Raw genomic sequence first — 14,709 nt, forward strand, 5'->3', positions numbered from 1 at the left:
TAAAGGTTTTTTTTTTGGGGAGTTTTACTTATCCGCTGTGAGGATCCTAAGGACAGAGGGATGTCGTATGCTGTAAAGCTCTGTGAGGCAAATTGTGATTTGTGATATTGGGCTTTATAAATNTTAATGTGTAAGCGTCATGTTGGCAGATGGAGCTACTTTCTTCCCCCGTTAAAGGGTTTTTTTGGGGGGAGTTTTTCCTTATCCGCTGTGAGGATCCTCAGGACAGAGGGATGTCGTATGCCGTAAAGCCCTGTGAGGCAAATTGTGATTTGTGATATTGGGCTTTATAAATAAAATTGATTGATTGATTGATTGATTGACTTGTACTGTAACTACTTAATATAGTGTTGGGTAGCTAAACTGATAACACATATTTGTTATATATAAATATATATACACCTATCAGCCAAAACATTGACACCACTGGCTGGTAAAGTGAATAACATTGATCATTTCGTTACAGTGCAATGCTCTTCTGAGGAACCTTTCATTCACCCACCCCAACAACATTACAGACCAAGTACACCCGCCACTGGCAACTCCACTCCCTGATGGAAGTGCGCTCCCTCAGGCAGGACAATGCACCATATCACACCACAAATACTGCTCAGGAATGGCCTGGGAGTTCAAGGAATCAACCTGGCCTCCAAATTCCCCAGATCCCAATCCAATTGAACATCCACTGAACATGTCGGTACCTTACCTCACAACCCACAGGACTCAAAGGATCTGTTGACAATGCCTTGGTGCCAGACAACACAGGAGACCCCCAGAAGTCCTGCCTCCATGCCTTGACAGGTCAGAGGCTCTACCGTAGACCAGACTTGGCCCTGACCCGTCAAGGCCCAGACAACGGACCTCTGGGGTACCAGTTTGTCCCACAGATGCTTGATTAGATTGGCATCTGGGGAATTTGAACGCTAGATCGATGCCTTGTCAAGTTACTTGGACCACTCCTGAGCAGTGTTTGTGGCGTGGCATAGTGCATTGCCTTACTGAGGGGCTACTGTCATTGGGGATACTGTTGCAATTAGTTGGGGTACTTGGTCTATGACAATGTTTAAGTGAGTGGAGTGCGCTAAAGGGCATCCACATGGATGCCAGGACCAAAGGTTTCCCAGCAGAACATTGCATAATGATGAAATGATCAATGTTGTTCACTTCACCTGCCAGTGGTTTTCATGTTTTGTTTGCTGTATAGCAGCAAACAATTATTTGTTCACACTCCCGCTCTGTGTCGTGTAATCCGAGCTTCTCTGTTCTTTGTTTGGGTAGCCAGTGTGGCCCTACGTACATCAGTGCTAGCTCATCGCCACCGCTCTGCACTGCACTCATACAGCAGATAACTGCACACTTTGTTGCAGAAGCAAGTGCCCAAACTCCAGTCCCCTCCCCCATGTTAACACTGGTAAGTCTGTCAGCACTGTTCTCTGTTAGTACCTTTTGCTGCCAGCTTATCCACCTCCATGTTGACAGCTACAGTATGCGCAAACAATCCCGGCTCAGAGTCTGAATCATAAGCTCCTTTTAGACCACCATTCAAGGCAGGAATGTTGCACTGCTATTCCACCTAGCTGTTCTGTATTAATGGCACTATCACAGAATGGGGGAATGGGGGAGTTTCTTGCCTTTAAGACAACTGCAGGGGAAGTGACAGCACTGAATCAATGTCTGTGTAAACATTGTGAGCCGTCAGGATGGGACAAGTGTGACATTTTGATGACGCCAATGTTTGGTTCTGGATTAAAAAGCAAAGGCAGCAATATGAAGGGTTTCTGTGCTGCAGAATTAGAAGATATAAGGGCTATAAATGTGTTTTGAATGTCATATACAGCTCCTATAATGATAGATTTCCTTCCCATTAATTTAAATCTAACCTCAATTACTTCACTGATTCTTTGTGTGCATCTCTATATTTGCAACCCCCATGAACATACCATATCATCTTAACTATAGTATGTATTATGCATGCCATGCCCTTAAATCCACAACTGACAAGATACCTTTTCAACTTTTCTGCATTTAGTTTATAATAACTTCTTCTAAGTCTTCTCTCCTGTCCTCTTTTTAAAATGTATTGCATGTACTTGACTTTGTTTATTGTGTGTACACTTCAATGAAAAAAAGTTTTACAAGGCACAAGATAGAACATTACAAGCAGAGAGAAAACTCCAAACCCTCTCTGATTTATGAAAAATGCCATAGTCATACATCAGATGAGAAATGGAAGCAGAACAGGGTGATGGTGGTGAAAGCACTCACCATTTGATGCGGTGAAATCAATGGCCACTGTGAAGTGAATCTGAGTCCTGAAACAGATGAATGGGAGAAAGGATGCTGTTAACAAAAGCCAGGCAGGAAAACTCAGCGCAGCAGTTTAATGAGGCTCTGCCAGATTTCACTGTGCTCTACCTCTCATCTGAGGAAGACAGTGTGGATTATACACCTTTATTGTCAGGGCAACATGGGATCTAATCAGGTTTTTATTATTCCATTTCATGAAACAGAGAGAGGCTAAATTTGCTTATGGTCAAACAGGATCCAAAGCACCGTTTTTTTTATTTTTTTTATTTAAAGATTTAACAGCACAGCGGCAGAGTCAAATCACAAACACATCACACAAAAACCTAGAAAAACTAATAAAGGCAGAGTAATTTCACAAATGGTCACATAATGAGTTGCTGCAGCTGGCTTAATGGTCTGACTGAACATCACACTGAGCAAAGATATGACTATTAACATGAAACAAGAGCTGTAAAAACAGAACAATCTCAATTCTGCACTTGCTGTCACCACTACTTTTTCAAGATATACTTTGATAAGATAATTTGCACAATCCTGTATATGGTACATGCACCTTATTGTTCATTATAGGTACATCATCATCTCTATTATCATTGTAATCACTGTCATTGTCTTCACTTCACATGGTTGCTGTTGTATGATCAACGGAAAATTTGAGTTTTTCCATTCCCTGCATCAATCTGGAAAAAACAGGCTCACAAAAACTACTGGACATGTTTTATTCATGAGCCCGTAATGATAGCCAAAACCTTGAAAAGAAACTAAACATGGCCTAACTAGTCTCCGCTGGATTTTTTCCCAGTGAGACAAACGAAGAAAGGAAGGGGAGATCAAAGTGTGTGCTCTTTCATTGTGATTAACACTGATTGCCTTTCCTGACTTCACCTCCATTCAGAAATTCCCACAAGCGCAGCATCGGAGATAATGGCGGCTTCCTCCCCGGGAGACTCTGACCCCAGCTCATTAATCAGCATTGAGCTGGACTGCTCAGCTGACAAAGGGGAATTGTTACAAGTGCTTGCTGCCTCAATTTGAAAGTCTCTGCTGATTTCTATGGTTAGTTTTGAATGTTCGGCTGGAGAAGCAAGGTGGGAAGTTAGTGTTGAGGCAGAACACAGGACAGCAGAAATGGTCACACGGGTACTCTCAGTCAAACTGCCAATTACAGTCGATCATCAGGGCATTACCTGGAAGTTCATCCTCTGCTGCTACACTCTGCAATAAGTGGTGGTCCATTACTGAAACTTAATACTGTTTATTATATTTGGACAATGGGGAACCCTTTACATCCTGACCTCATCAGCTGGATCTTGAAATAACAAACAGATCTGATTTGGTGTGACTGACAAGTTACAGGCATGCAGGAGGTAAATGAACCTAGCCTGGACTGGGTGTTCGAGAGGCTTACTAAGTAAACAAGATGATGTTTGTTTGTTGTTGATGACATTATGTTGTTTTGGGACGCTTGCCATCAGCTGTCAGATTCCAGAACAGCCTGCTGAGTGATCGTTAACCTGATGGTGCTGTCATCTCCCACAGAGACAGCATCATACCAACCCTGTCATATTCAATATTTCAGTCAAGTTAGGCTGTAATAAATGTACTGCATGTCTAGTCCACCAAACAGCATTCAAATTATATTAAATCTCATTTGCTTACATGTAGGAAATGTTTGCTCTGTGACTTATGAGGTCAATTTACAGTAAAACTTTGGAGATTAACATCCGATCTTAGTTTTTCATTATCATGATTCCTGTGCCTCTCTACTTCTGAGCAACCATTCAGGCAAAGACTGGTCTATTTTGTTTCATGAAGAAATATGCAAATAATTGCCATGTTTAACTGTTTATTTCTATAATTACTATTTTATTAAAATACTAAGATACCTTTAAGTGGCGACTCCCAGGCCTGAAAAATGAAGCCAACACGGAAGTGACAAAAACTGCAGTTCCTCAAATAGCTACTTGAGGCTGGCTCCAGAAGCCAGTCTATCCCCATAGACCCTCATGTCAAGATGCCAAAATTTACTGCAGAAATAAACATGTTTACAGCTTTGCACAGATTTTGGTCTCTTTAGCTAATCCCCCCCACACTGACAACTGTACGGGGGATGAATTTTTATATTACCCATCTGTTTAAATTTTATCAAGGCTGAAAGTTAAGCATAATTAAGGGTAAACTGCTTTAAGTAATGCGCTGTCTGTCGATAGTATCCATGGCTTCTTAGTCAGATCTATCCTTCACTTCACTAACGTGCCAGTCTCTCGCCCTAATATGGACACTTCTGGCTCTAAAACACAAAAATGATGACAGCTGAAATGCCAAACTCAAGGCTTAAATTTTTTAGAATAGATATAGCTATGTCACAGTAGCTACATCCATTATCTTTACAGTCCATGGCTACCTCACATGTGACCATTCTTTACAAGTAACAACAAATTGGTTGATATAAGATCAACACAAGGCTAAGAACAAAAGTATGATTTGATTTCAAAGTCACTGGCTGAATCTCTGCTGCTCTCTGCAGACAATGTAGTTTAGCTTTTAAACATTCTTTTATGTCACATTTTCATTATTATGCTGACATTTAACTTCTTAGTGTCTTAATTACTCAAAATGTAAAGTGACTAAAAACAGCAACCCTATTTCAGTTTCAGTTTCAGTGACCAAAACCAACCACTTTTAAAAGTTAGTGTTGAGCCCTGCAAATAGTAAACAGAGTGTATAAATTTACAATAAAAGTACTTAAACTGGTGCTGGAACATTCATTTTCTATAATTGCTTATCGTGTTAGGGGTCGCGGGGGGCTGGAGTCTATCCCAGCTGACATTAGGCGAAAGGCGGGGTACACCCTGGACAGGTCATCAGACTATCGCAGGGCTGACACATAGAGACAGACAACCATTCACACTCACATTCATACCTACGGGCAATTTAGAGTCACCAATCAACATGCCAACTCCATACAGAAGGTCTCCCCACCCCAGGTTCAAACCAGGAACCCTCTTTCTGTGTGGTGAAAACGCTAACCACTGCATTGTGCTACAACAATTAGTCAATTAATCAATAACTCAACAACCACTGACCAAGATAACCTTAGTTTATACACCACAGTCTTCTTTTTGCAGAGTTTTGCAGAATCACCCAATACCAAAGTCCTTGTCTGGTAATGGGATTGTTAATTTCATATTATGTATCTATATCTGTAGACTATATGACCAGTCTTAAGGGAAAAATATCAAACCTCTCTGAGCTTTTGTGTAACTGCTGCACCGTACACGAGGTAGATATCAATTGTCTCCCTCTTAGGACCATAGGGTTTGGACTGAGGTTAGAGGTAAGGTTATCTCAATCCTACTAATCGTCTATCCCACTCTCTACGGTATTTTTCCATGAGGACTCACTGGCTGAACATCAAGGGAAATCAGGGCATTCTCAGTAGTGCCCTTTTCTATTAGAGAAAAATACAGTGAAACAAACAGGCCAACAGACCATGGACACATGGTCCTCTGGGGATCAATATTTTCTGCTGTCTGTCTGCAGCTTGCTGCAGGAAGAGTTACATCTCCCATCACACATACGTCTGTGTTCAGCTGAATGGTTTGGCTTTTACTACTTGTTTTTTTATTTCACTTGTGACACACAGTGGGGCTTTGTTTAAGAGCTGAGCTCACAAATTATTTTGAGACTAAAAAATCAATATGGATTGAGGCTGACTGATGCTGCTTTATTGTCTGTTTTCTGGGTCTAGCACCAGTGGCTGGTCCGGGGTTAGTATTTTTATCCCTGCTATCCTCAAATCTATAGTCCTTGAGAACGGGCAATTCACTCATCTTTCAACTTTCAGACTTTTCTCTGAGTGAAGTATTGCTCTCTGGACAAATTAATGTCCCATCATCTGTTCCTACATTTGATCAGGAGATCATAAATCTGACACCAGAACTTTAAATGGCCTCTCACAACCCGATTCAGGACAAATCCTTCAGAACATGCAGTCCAACAACTCCCTATGGGCGTCATTCTGTTCTTTCAAGTCTTCACTAACTCGCTCAGCATCTCCTCCTCTCTCAGTTTTGTTCTCAGCTAAAATGACAGCTCCTCAGCCAGTGTGCGCATCACCTTGAATTACTGCAATAGTTTAAAATAGGTACAAATGTATTGGTGTCATATTGACTTTCTCCTTCCAGTTAGACAAACACCATATGGCAGGAGGCTTTGTAATGTGAAATCCCTGCAGTCTTGGCAGCCTGGGATGGCTGGGATATTGTATGTAATGTAAAACAGTGTGACAAAGAAAACAGCTACAGTATACTGACGGTCTCATCAGCATGTGCTGTAAATTGGCCAACTCAAACTACATCAGTGAGCAGATTGGCACAGTGTTTTCCTTGTGTATGAAATGCAGGCAGATATACACAAGGGAGTAACTTTGATTGTTTTTTCCCTTCATTATATGTTTTTTTAAAAAAAAATATATATATAGTATAGAAGACAGTAGAGCTATGTAAACTGCTGCACTATTCATGCAATAACCTTACTCAAAGTCATTTTTAGTTTCATTGATGGAGACCTGATACTTCCTGATATTAATGCTTACCACCAAAGCACTGTGCTTCACTGCCTTATCTGGAACTAAAATACAGATTAAATGATCTTATTCAAAGTAGAAACAGACAATCCCAGTGTTTTCAAGTGGTATTATTGTTGATGCTGCTGTCACAGTAACAACCGGATCACTCTCCGTTTTCCTCTGAACCTAGAAACTACCACAGTTTTCACCAGTAGGCGTTTTGTTAATTTTTAACAGTCTGATGTTTAACTTGCGTTTGTATTCAGTGATTCAGTGCCATACAAAATATTTTTGTGCCCTAACCTTGGATTTGAGTGGGTGTGTTTACTCAAAATATGCTCTGTGCTTTGTCTTGTAGTGTCTCTAAAAAATTTCACTGTTACTAATCACTACGGTCTCATTACAAATGATGAGACATGCTGGTTTTGATCATGTATGAGTTTGTTCACTGCTGATTAAAAGCTCTGTTTTCATTATCTACTTTTCTCTCTTTAAAACAAGTGAAATTACTTTTCTCTGACTCGGTTATTTCTGCAACTGCTGTCTCTCGTCTCGTCTCCCCTGTGTGTGTATCTCACTCGAGCTGCAATGCTCAGCTGTTGGGGGAAGTTTGCTTCAGGGCTTTCTGCCAGAAAGGGATTTCTTGGTTAAGGTTTGGAATAAAATCGTGGTTTGGGTTAAAATGAATAGATTGCAAACTTCTCCCATGTGCCAGCGCTCATCAGAATGCACAGATCTGATTGGCTGAGTAGCATCACAAGAAGATCTCACGCATGCTATTGGTCTGTGGTTCACTAAGTAAGTGCTACAAATGCTGCACTGGTTAAAATAAAAATGCTCTGTAAACATTTAGTAATTATCAATAAATTATAGGTCTGGGTCCGGATAGGATGGCGTCTGGTTTCAGAACCAGGGGATGGAGAGGGATGGCAGATTAATTAGTGCGATGCATTTTGGTGATTTTGCTAACAAGGTGGGATGCCGTCCCCACTCATTCCCCCTCAAATTCCACAGTTACTTCAGTTGTCCCACCATCGACCATTTCTGGGGATAGTAACTGCAAAGAACTTATACTGATACTCTTTGGTAAGTGCCGATGGCTACTATGGGTGGGGGAAAAAATGATACAGCATAGTTTCGCAATATTTTTGTGTGTTTGTGTGTCAATTTTTTTATTATATAAATTATTAATATGAGAAATAAATATTAAACTTATGGTGGCCTACAAGAATAATATAATTTATTGCCTTTTTAATCTAAAAAAAAAAAAGGCTGGAGTGAGATGAACAGAGTGAAAACTTTATTCTATTAGATAAAACAGACAAAGTTTTCCCTTGGGGACATTATTTACAGTTGAATAAAAGGTAATAAATCACAATATATTGCAATATATTTTATCACAATACTTAGCATATTGCCACATATTTAAAATTGTGATAATGTTGTATCATGACTAAAGTATCGTGATAATAGATAATCGTTTTATTGATCCTCTTGTGATTACCACCCCTAATAGCTACTAATAGCTACAGAGGAAAACTAGTAAATGGTAAATAGACCTGCACTTGTATAGTGCCTTCCTAGTCATCTGACCACTCAAAGCGCTCTTTACACTACGAGTCATATTCACCCATTCGCACACACATTCACACACTGGTGGCCGAGGCTACCAAACAAATGCCTCTTCCTGTTTTGGTTAGCCATGGTTGACAGACTTCGTTTAAGCCTTCATTTTCCCAGGAGGTTGTATCTAATGGCAGAAAGAATAGCATTTTAAAAGCAAGTCTTAGAGAAAACCAATCTGAACACTGGTTGGTCAATATTACAATAACTGGTGCAACTAACTATTCAACAGTGCAATATTATTTTTTTGTGTTCTAATTTATTTCTATTTACACTGCACTTGAATGCTTGAATGTATATTTAACATATGATGCACATATTATACAATCACAATTTTTCCATTGCAATCAATAAAGTATTGCAATCAATATAGTATTTATATATCTATAGCGATTACACTGTACCATCAACATTTACTTATAAACGATAAGTTAAAACAAAAAAAATGGTCTATTTCCACTTAAACCCGCAAAACTAAAACATTGTGAAAAGAAGTTATTCCAGGCCTTAGCAAAGTCTGCAGGTTTTCCTCTCAAGGCTGCATACAGCCAAAACAACCACCAACAACAAGGTAAGGCAGCCTGTGTGAATGTTTTTAGCGACTCAGATCTGCTCTCGTCTAGACTAAGGTGGGTGGACAGTAAGAAAACAATGCTCAGAGAGATTTTAGAAGGAAACCTGAAACTATAGAAGTGGGGATGAGAGTGGGATTTTGAAAAGGAAGGTTGACGTGTTCATCCATTCCAACTGGAAATTACGCCCTTGGATATTTAGTGTGTGGCAGTAAATGTGGCTATAGCACAAAGTAAAAGAAAGGTCAGGTAGGTCTACAGCAGCAAGACTCAGATAGCAGAAAACTGTCATGACAGTTTCTAGTTGCTGCAAATTCCCCGGACAAAACTGAACACAACTGTGCCATACATAAATTTAAAGTGAAGTGTTCTGCCTCTGCTTCCCGGTAAACTCAAACATGAACACGATCAGCGGTGGCCTGATGTCAGAATGAGACGCCAACGCAGCACAACACCTCGAATCTTTTATCATCAATACAACAATACACACCTTTCCTGTATTTCTGCAAAGTGAATAGATAACAAACCACCACGCATGCATTAAAATACAAAGTGGCAGAAGAGTGAAGGCCAAAAAATATCTCTCTATGCACAAGTATCAGTGAATATAAAAGGGAAGTAAAATAAGACAAAGAAAGAAAATGGTGTTCTCCTGTAAAAACACCACATATCTGCAGTCTGACCACAGAGCAAAGCTAAATGAAATGAGAAAAAAAAAAAAAAAACGCATCACTTTCTCCCATTTCAGGACAACAAGATATTTTGGGATGAAACTATTAAACCTTAATAAGATCTCCACACAACAGAGACTCCACACGAGCCATTACACGGCCGATCTCACTGCAGATTTAATTTAAAAAGAAACATTTCAACATGCGATGAAAAGAATATAAATCTTTCATTAGCCTCTCAGAATCAGAGCAACATGTGGCTTTTGGACTTTAATTACCTCTGTTTGACTATATCTCTGCCCCAATTGAACATTAATGAAAATTTATGAAAAACCAATTCACTGTGAAACCAGTCAGGATGTGATAGTGTGTCTGGAGGCGAAATTGCTTTTTTACCCTCCGCTTCAGAAAAGTCATCTAAAATGCATCATGTTAGTTATCACCTGTTAGAAAGGGAGCGGTAAAGCAAACATTTATGAAAGGGGAGGAATCAATAGCAGAACTCTAAGAGATCAAATTTGGGTCTTTGGATCAGATGTATAAGCCTGATGCAGGCTTCTGCTCATATTTCTCATCATCTCTATGAAAGGCAGGGTTGGCAGACATTCTGGTTCATCTTCTTTTTTTTTTCCTCCAGTTGCTTTTTATACATTTGCATGATTTGAAAAAAGCCATCTCTTTCACCCAGCGACTGCAGTACAGATGCCAAATCAAAACCAAGCGATCCATTGGACAAACACTGACTGTGCCAGAGCCCATAAATTGCAAATGTTGTAGAATAGAATTTAATCTGAGTCTGATTCAAAAATGTTTTGCAACTTGTGATTGTGTAGAAACATCTGTAAATGAGCAGAAACTTTCCCATTGCACATCAATTTCAAATTAAAGTAAGATCTTTTTTTTTTGGAGCATGTCAAAGTTAGATTACAGTAAAAAATGTGTTTATGTATTAGTGATTTGTCGGAGTATGTATTTGCTCAAATAGCTGACATCTAATTTTTGTTGTAATCTTGGTGACAATGTGAGCTGTTTCCTCAAATGTTATCTCGCAAATCAAACCAGCAAACATCGTGTGATGAGATGAAACGCACAATTAATCTTCACTAGCCCATTTTCAGCACCCACTGCACATCTGACCGTCTCACTGGGGCAAATCTCTTTGTTTCTAATGAGGATTTGTGAGTTTTTCTCCACCTCAGCTGAAGGGTTAAGGTTATGGGGGTGGGGTTTATTTTCATAATGTTGCTGTTGTGAAGCCCTTTGAGACTAAAACTGTAATTCAGGGTTATACAATTAACCTGGCCTATGTTGATGAATGTTCATTGGAGAATAGGCTCTGACTAAAAAGACTAATAACACTTCAGAGTAGCCTGAAGGTTTTCCAGTTGAATCAACCAAAACAGCAGCTACTTTTTCCAGAAGTCTCTTCAGTTAAACACTGTAAGTCTGGTGTTTCATTTTCCATGGATACAGTTAATCTGGATCCCATCATGAATACGCAGCATGCTCATTGTTTCACTGCCAGCACTAGTAATCTTGTTTATTTTCTTCATCAGTCTGTCATGCAATCTGCTCCATGCAGAGAATCGGTTAAATGCTTTTATTTTGCTTTTCCTACGTGATAAATCAGGTTATTTTATTTGATGAAGTACAATTATATCTCTGCAGTTGTATCACAAATCTCTTCACTCCCATAGCATCAATAGATCATAAAGATCTACTGGATAACAGCAGTGCACAAATAATATCTGAACATATTTTTACATGGTTTTTTTTATATCTAAAATGTACAAGTAATGGGCAGAGATGAAAGAACTGATGGAGAGTGCACACACGTTCTAGGTCATAACACAGACATCAAAGGAAGGACTCATAAATCAGATCCACTCTTTGTATTTTGAATTATATTAATCACTGTTTCAGCACAGTGAGGCTTTCTGCAGGACAAAAGCCTCTACTTAGCACCACAAACTACAGCCTCCAAAATACCACTAAATTAAATTAACTACTCTCTAAAATGGGTCCAAACAATAACTCAACAACTGAGAATAAATCAAACTCATTTGCAAAATTAAATAAATAAACAAATGCTGTAAAAAAAAAAAAAAACAAGGAGTCTTTAATATTCTGAGTTAACAGATAATGAGAATTAAACTGTGAATCATACAGGACAAAATAAGTGTTGGGTCTGAACAGAACAAAGAAACAAAACTTCATAAAAATGGTTCAATATCAGATTTTGTGATTCACTATATTGTACATTTATTTCTACACATTTTCTACCTTTAGCTCTTTCCTTACTTGACCACAAGTATCATGTGTGTAACTCAGACATGTATATATATATTTGTTTAAGACTTACTTACTTAGTTTAAATGTAACCATCCATTCTTTTTTAGTATTTGCTGATTCCTACAACATGGACCTACATTATAGAGAGCTGCAGAGATGAGTCCTAAAACGCTTTTTTGTTTAGATGCCTGAAATAAGGTCTGTAGTTAAGAAGAGACTTTCACGTTTTGTTCTACGACATTAAATAAGTCGGTAAATACCTCACTTGTGAATTTTGAAGCTTTTACATGTAGCAGTGGCTTATAAGTGATTGAATGAGACTACAGAGCGCCATCACACCGGACACGGCTTTACAGCCTCGTCATGGGGGAGACGTTGAAGTCATGCGACCATAGTGTAGTTTGTTTATAGCCTAAAGTTAGACATTTTACTTCTGGCGATTGAAGGTACGCTTAAAAAATCATAGAAGTGGTGTTAATATGTGAAGATTATCTCAATGAACAGAACATGCACAGTAAATATCATAATTGTTTGTTTGCCACAGAGCTTACTTTCTGAAATGATCCAAAATATAATGGAAAAAACCCTGCAGACTTTTATTTACAGGAACCAGGGCCAAAAACATCATTGCTGCACCACTCTATTAATGTTATAGTTCTTGAATGACCTATATTACTGTATATCCCTCTATATTTCTATGTTCTTGTTGACTGACCAGTGAATTCACTGCTTTGAATCACTGTCACATTCTCTATAAATGTCAGTCATTTTGGGTTTAATCCAGAAGACGATACGTGCCATAATAAAGATTCATCAGTGTCCTCCAACATCATCAAATATCTTAGTTATTGTTTTTCCTTTCTAGAATACCTGGGATAACTGAAACAAGTTTATAAAAAGCTAGAATTACCACCTCCCAGTTGTGTGTCTCCCCCAACCAGTCAAGTTACAGTTTTCATCATGTCCACACTCATGACGCCACCACAGTAGACAATGCTTCAGATATGGATGTTGCTGCAACAAAGCTATATATTCTAAAACATGGATGCTTCACACACATCTTCAAGGTAGGCACCCAAGATTAGTGTCAACAATCCAGTATCTGACCCTCTGCTCCTGAGATATAACGATGAATAAAGGCAAGAAAAGTGCTTCTGCAGAACATTATGTCACAGTAAAGTTGACCTTTGACCTTTTGGATATAAAATGTCATCATGTCATCATTTTATCCTATTAGACATTTATGTGAGAAATATTGCTATAGGAAGCGAATAAATTCTTGAGTCATGGCCAAAAAAATGTATTGTGAGGCCACAGTCACCTTTGACCAACAAATTCCAATCAGCTGAGTCCAAGTGGACGTTTGCGCCATATCTATGGAAATACTCTCAAGGCCTTCTGGAGACATTGCAGCCACAAGAATGGGTCAGACAGACAGACAACCTGTAAACATAATGCGTCCAGCCATGGCTGTCGTTAAGGCGGAGGCATCAAAAAGGTGCAACACAGTGATTCTGTGTCACATCATTGCCATTCCTCCTAACAGCCACTCAGACACACAGTTGAGGCTAACTACGAAAGGGTGAATGAAGGTAGAAATCAATTAATAACAACAAGATAAATGAATGAATCATCAAAATTATAATGAGTAGTAATTAATATGCAAGTTATTTTTTAATTAACAACAACTCAGGGTGCCGTGGGTGTAGGTCAATTAATTAACATAATGAGTAAAAGTTAATGTTGCCTTAAATCTCCTGCATGTAGAATGAATGAATATAAACATCAACATATCTGTCTGAAATTGATTTTGACAGCACAATCTAATGGCCACAATAAATACATGTTAAGCATTTATTGCTCTCTGCCCACAGAAACTATTTGTCACAAAAAAACAGTGACAAGGAGAAAGAAAGTGCATCAGTCACAACACGAACCCACAAAAGGTGGAGACAGAGATATCTTTGACTTACAGCACAAAGAGACCAGGAGATTGGACTAAGTAATATTGACCCTTTCTCAATCCCCTGTAACTATCATGTTTTGATGATATCTTCCCAGCAATTCTTATCTCTGCTGCTCCTTATGAGACTTATAATACACAAGGACTTCCACTGTTGAGAGCACTTTTCAAAGAAAACATTACGGAGAAAATGACAACAGCAGGCACAGAGGCTGCAGCTGAGTCTTTCATGATGATTTAAAAGACCTCAAGAGAGAATATGAGAACACAGATGCTGGAGCGATTTCCTTTCAGGGATTTCTTTTTTTTTTTTTTTTTTTCAATTCCTAAAGTGTTTTTAAAGTAATAGTCTGTGTCATCAGCCCCTCTCCCAAGCACGACACCGAAACCACACAAAGGAACCTGATGAGCTTTTAACATCTCTAAATGTCTGGAACAAAAGGATGAAGCACCACTCTGCTTCACTCCACATGCTGGGTCACATTAATTAATGGGGTAATCTCCGCCTGAAACAGTTTCATGTGAAGATTACCACTTTTCATTTAACATGATGAATAAAAAGCTGTTTCAAGCTTTAAACTGGTGGCTTTATTAAGAGTTCAATTTCAATCTGATTTTAAAGTGCGGACGTTAAGAAACAAATGACTGTCCCTAAAATCCGAGTACACATTTTCCTCTTACCTGTAGTGCTAGTTATCAACCTACATTGTT

General features: G+C 38.9%; 1 protein-coding gene across 2 annotated transcripts in view; it reads right to left on the reverse strand.

Moving 5' to 3' along the window:
* The window catches only part of cpne5a (copine Va), a 114,567-nt gene that overhangs the window by 18,826 nt on the left and 81,032 nt on the right, over positions 1 to 14,709 (reverse strand). For both annotated transcript variants that reach the window (XM_050065693.1, XM_050065692.1), the window contains one exon: positions 2,266 to 2,312. In XM_050065693.1, the coding sequence (XP_049921650.1) occupies positions 2,266 to 2,312 (47 nt within the window). The remainder of the gene's footprint in view (positions 1 to 2,265; positions 2,313 to 14,709) is intronic.

The sequence above is a fragment of the Epinephelus moara genome, chromosome 16, assembly GCF_006386435.1.
Source record: "Epinephelus moara isolate mb chromosome 16, YSFRI_EMoa_1.0, whole genome shotgun sequence".
In the NCBI taxonomy this organism is placed as follows: domain Eukaryota; kingdom Metazoa; phylum Chordata; class Actinopteri; order Perciformes; family Serranidae; genus Epinephelus; species Epinephelus moara.